The 4,290-nt window shown below is 41.1% G+C and overlaps 1 protein-coding gene across 1 annotated transcript; it reads right to left on the bottom strand.

Annotated features, from left to right (window-relative positions):
- Positions 1 to 212: 212 nt before the first annotated feature.
- On the bottom strand, positions 213 to 3,937 carry LOC131984623 (uncharacterized). The gene is made up of 2 exons (XM_059349513.1): positions 3,495 to 3,937; positions 213 to 2,517 (listed from the first exon to the last, which is right to left on the bottom strand). Exon 2 carries the CDS (start codon positions 2,511 to 2,513, stop codon positions 720 to 722), a length of 1,794 nt encoding a protein of 597 aa, XP_059205496.1. The 5' UTR covers positions 2,514 to 2,517; positions 3,495 to 3,937; the 3' UTR covers positions 213 to 719.
- Positions 3,938 to 4,290: the final 353 nt, after the last annotated feature.

Raw genomic sequence — 4,290 nt, 5'->3', positions numbered from 1 at the left:
CTTATTTCTCACTTGTTTACTTTGTTCAAAAACCAAAGTGTAAAAATGATAACTTGTGGTTTCACAGAAGATAACGAGCTAGACTGTTACTGTTCGGCAAAGATCTAAAATGAGCTTACTTGCTTTTGGCATCAATCTAACTCTCATATTTGCCAAACTATTCCTTTAACTCCTCTATTTTTTGGACACACAGACTTGGAACAGACAAAATGTTTATCTTCAATAAATACAATGATTTTATTTACACTATGTAAACAATTTCTTGTTAGTCTCTTAATATGTCACATTGTCATTAGTTATGACGCACAATTTGAAAATGGAATAAAAAAGTAGTATATGAGTATACATTCTATATGATTAAAACATATGATGGCATCAGATTCACTCCTTTTTTACATTTTTTTCAACAGTCCTTGGAGTGAAGAGAGGAATGTGAACACAGTGTAAGTTCAGACTGACTACATAAGTGTCATGGGAAATATACATTTAATCTAATAAACTGTCTGTATTTTGTTAACTTTTTTATTTCCTCACAAGGAATAAGAATCACAATCCATGCTCATCATAGCTTTTAAGGCTGACATGATGCCGAACTTAAAGTCTGATTGTAGATCTGCCTTTTTTTTTTTTACAGCTTCTGTACTTTCGATACTACTGAATGTTGATATTGTATCGTTTTAAACACATACTGAAAAAGTATGATGTCTCATTTTGTCTTGCTATTGAGTCTCAGATTGAAACAACACTTTCCTCTCTTCCTCATTCTCCAGCGGAGCGTACTCGCTATCACTCGGCTCTAAAAGGTTCAGATTCGCCTGCACTGCTACCAGTTTTTGCAGCCTGTCAGCCGAGAGAGGACCTTGCACCTTTGTGTTGCTAAAGCGTGGCTGCAGGCGCTCGCAACCACCTGTCGTGGGTGGGATCTGGAGTATAGCAGAGGCGACAGCGGACAGCGGCTCAGAGGAACACAGCCCTTTCCACCAGGTGGACGCGGACACGTGCTGGCATGAACTCCATATCCCGGCACCCTTCCATAATCCCTGCTTGGCTGAGAATCTGGCAAAGCTGCCAAGAACTTTGCCCTCATCAAGGTTTAGATGGTGGGACAGGTTGGAAATCACGTAGTAAGCGCCATTTATCTGCTCCCCAGAGAGTGTCTGCTGTCCAACGTGTTTTGGGTCCAGCATGTACGCTGCTGCATGGATTGGCTTCACGCAAAACTCCTGACACCTGTCCAACGACGCCACGACGGCTTTCTGCTCAGCGCTGTGCAGCACAGACCCAGACAGCGAAGCTCCGATGTGGTACCTCAACTGACTGAACATGTCCACAACACCAGAGAGCACAGCATCATCTCTTTTCATGTAATCTATGTAATTCCCAATCAGGAAGAGAAGGTTTCGACTGCCGCTTAAGCCTTTCCAAAAAGCTGCATCCTGTATTGTTGCCCTGATGGATGCTTCCATATCCAGTGTGGGTGAGACAGCCATCTCTTGTAAAGAGTTCTGACCTTCCAGGAGGCTGTTGAACATGTTAACCACACCAGTCCACTCAGAGTTAATGGGCGGTGTCAGGGTCGTCCCGTTAGCAGTGTCGTTTCTTATCCTTGTCATCTGCCAGCACCTAAAAGTCTCTGCTAATGTTTTCCGCTCTCTAACATACCTCACCACCTGCTCAGCTCTCCTGCAAAGAGCCTGCATAGATGGTGTTGCAACTGTGTCATCGAAGAGCTGCTGGACGCCGCACGATGTGCAGCCGATGGCGGTTATGTGCGGGAAGGCTTCTTCAACTTGAGCCCAAGCTGCCATCATTTCTGGGGCGTCATCAGTGACAACAGAGACAACTTTTTGTGGTCCCACTTCATTTATTACATCTTTCAGTTCCTCAGCAATAAAAGTGCTTGTGAGTGTCTGCTCCTCTGTCGTAGTACGCTTGTAGAACAGGGGTACAGGCGTTGCAACTAAATAAATGATAGCTCCAGTTTCTTTTATGTTAGACCAGCCGCGGCAGATGATGGTGACACAGTCTGCTTTTCCTACGGCCTCATGAACCTGGCTTTGTACTCTGTCATACTCACAGTCCAAGAGATGAGAGGACAAAACCTCTCTGGTGGGGGGGCAGTAAGCAGGCCGGAGCACACTGAAAAATCGTTTCCAATAAATATTGTCTGTGAGAGTGAGGGGTGACGAAGTGGCATACACAGCTCTCGCCAGGCACTCGTCAGCGTACGCCTGGCTGCGCTGATCCACCGAATCAATGAGGAACTGTCCCCCAGGAGTGGCAGATGGTAAGAACGAGAAGGAGGGAACAGGAATGGAGGCAGAGGAGCTCCCATCTGGGCCCGGTGACTGCTGTGAAACCATGGAGTACTCCTTGCATTTGTCCAAATGCATCTGCATCTTGGTGGCATTTTTGGTGTAAGTCTTTAAGCAGTAGTTGCACATGAAGGTTTCCCTACCTTCTTTAACAGCCAGAGTGAAATGCTTCCAAACACCAGACTGCAAGCGAGGCATTGTCCTGAATGGGAAGAAAAGTAAAATATTATGCATCAAATAGGTGAACTGACACTTCTTTTGTGTCAACAATTGTCAGAGTAAACAGGACTTGGGGTGTTTTTAACCACACTGATGCTTAGTATTTGGTAATGTGCTAATTAGGAGGCAACTAACAGTTATCTACAAATACAGATCGTATATAGCATATTTTATGAATTAATTCATTAGTCAGTTGATCCAGAAAATGTCAGGAAATTGAGACAAAATGCTTATCTCTACTAGACATGGGACATGTCCTAATTATCTACAAAATCTGTAAAATGAAGGCAACTTTGTGCCCACCCATCTCACCAGACATGGCAACTAGTAATGATCTGAGTGAAAACATCATTGTTGACAAGTAACAAAGTGAATACTCAATCCTAAAACAAACAAAAAAAAATACAGCATTTCCTTCCCTCTACTAAAAAAAATAGACAATGACATATTAGGGGGCGTGCAAATTACAGTGACACACATCCCTCATCTTTTTCCTTCTCTTTCCTTAGGAAGAGAGTAACATGTTAACATGTTTGTACTACTAGGTTTTTTAGTTTGCTCTTGGTTGTTTGTTTGTATTTATACTATTTGTTTCATCTTTATTCTATTTCATTTGTATTACCTTATCCGTTTTAATAATAATAATAATAATAATAATAATAATAATATCTTATCTTACTGCTTTTCTACTCTAACTTCAAGATCATTTGAATTGCATTGTTGGTTTCCAGCCTTTTGGCTTATAACCCGTTAAATTAGTTACTTCATCCCGTGACCACAGGTTATATCTGTCTAGTGTACAGATAGAAGCCAGTTTAAAGAATGAAGAGAGTTTGTACGACTAATCCACAACACATCCACTTCCTTTTTAAAGTGAAAGTGTTGTAAGAACTATAATTTCAGACACAACACAACGTTAGTAAATAAGCCAAAGGACAAGCTGTTGGCTAATGAACCCACCTCTATGTATGGACACTTTTCCACTTTCACAACGGTCTGAAAACACATTCAGAGTCTCCTTTTCCTCAGTGTTGTGAATTTTCATCCAGCTGAAGCAACATTTAGCTGTGTCGGCTAACTCGATAGCCGGCTAAAACGTTAGCACAAAGTGGTGGAAATCAACGAATAAAGTACAACTTATCCCGACAGTAAACGACGGACTGAGTACTTATTCAAAGTATCCAGTCCTGCGGCCTGGTTTACGAAGTAATTTGGAAAAATGTGTCACAATTTGGCCAAAAAATTGCCTTTGAGTTTAGTTTTACACGCCACTGTTTTTAGAGTAAAGCTACTTCCTCCAACCGTCAAGTACGGCAGCTCACATGGATCAATAAACGTTGTTCGCTTTTGGAAGTTGCAGAGAAGCAAAGAAAAACTCGAAAGAGGCGAAGTGTTTGAAAGAAATACCGTCAGTTGGCAGGCGACATAACAGCCAGTGGAAAACCATGGAAGGCAAACGGTAAAAAAAAAAAACAGTATTATAATATCGTCACCCTGTTAAAATAATCGCCTTAGCACTCTTTTTTTTATGTTCAAGTTTTGCAGGAAACACAAAAAACTTCACCAAAAATGTAACATTTGACATTTATTGATCATTTCACTCAAAAATGATGTAACAAAGGATGGCTATTGGCATAGTATGTGTGTAAATTATGTAACTTAAGAGAAATAAATGACTTAGGCAGTTTTTTGAACATGCCTTTGTGATTTAAGCAAGATATGGTAACACTTTATTTTGAATGTGTCTATATAAGAG

The sequence above is a fragment of the Centropristis striata genome, chromosome 14, assembly GCF_030273125.1.
Source record: "Centropristis striata isolate RG_2023a ecotype Rhode Island chromosome 14, C.striata_1.0, whole genome shotgun sequence".
In the NCBI taxonomy this organism is placed as follows: Eukaryota; Metazoa; Chordata; class Actinopteri; order Perciformes; family Serranidae; genus Centropristis; species Centropristis striata.
This window is presented reverse-complemented; position numbering and strand designations above follow the sequence as displayed.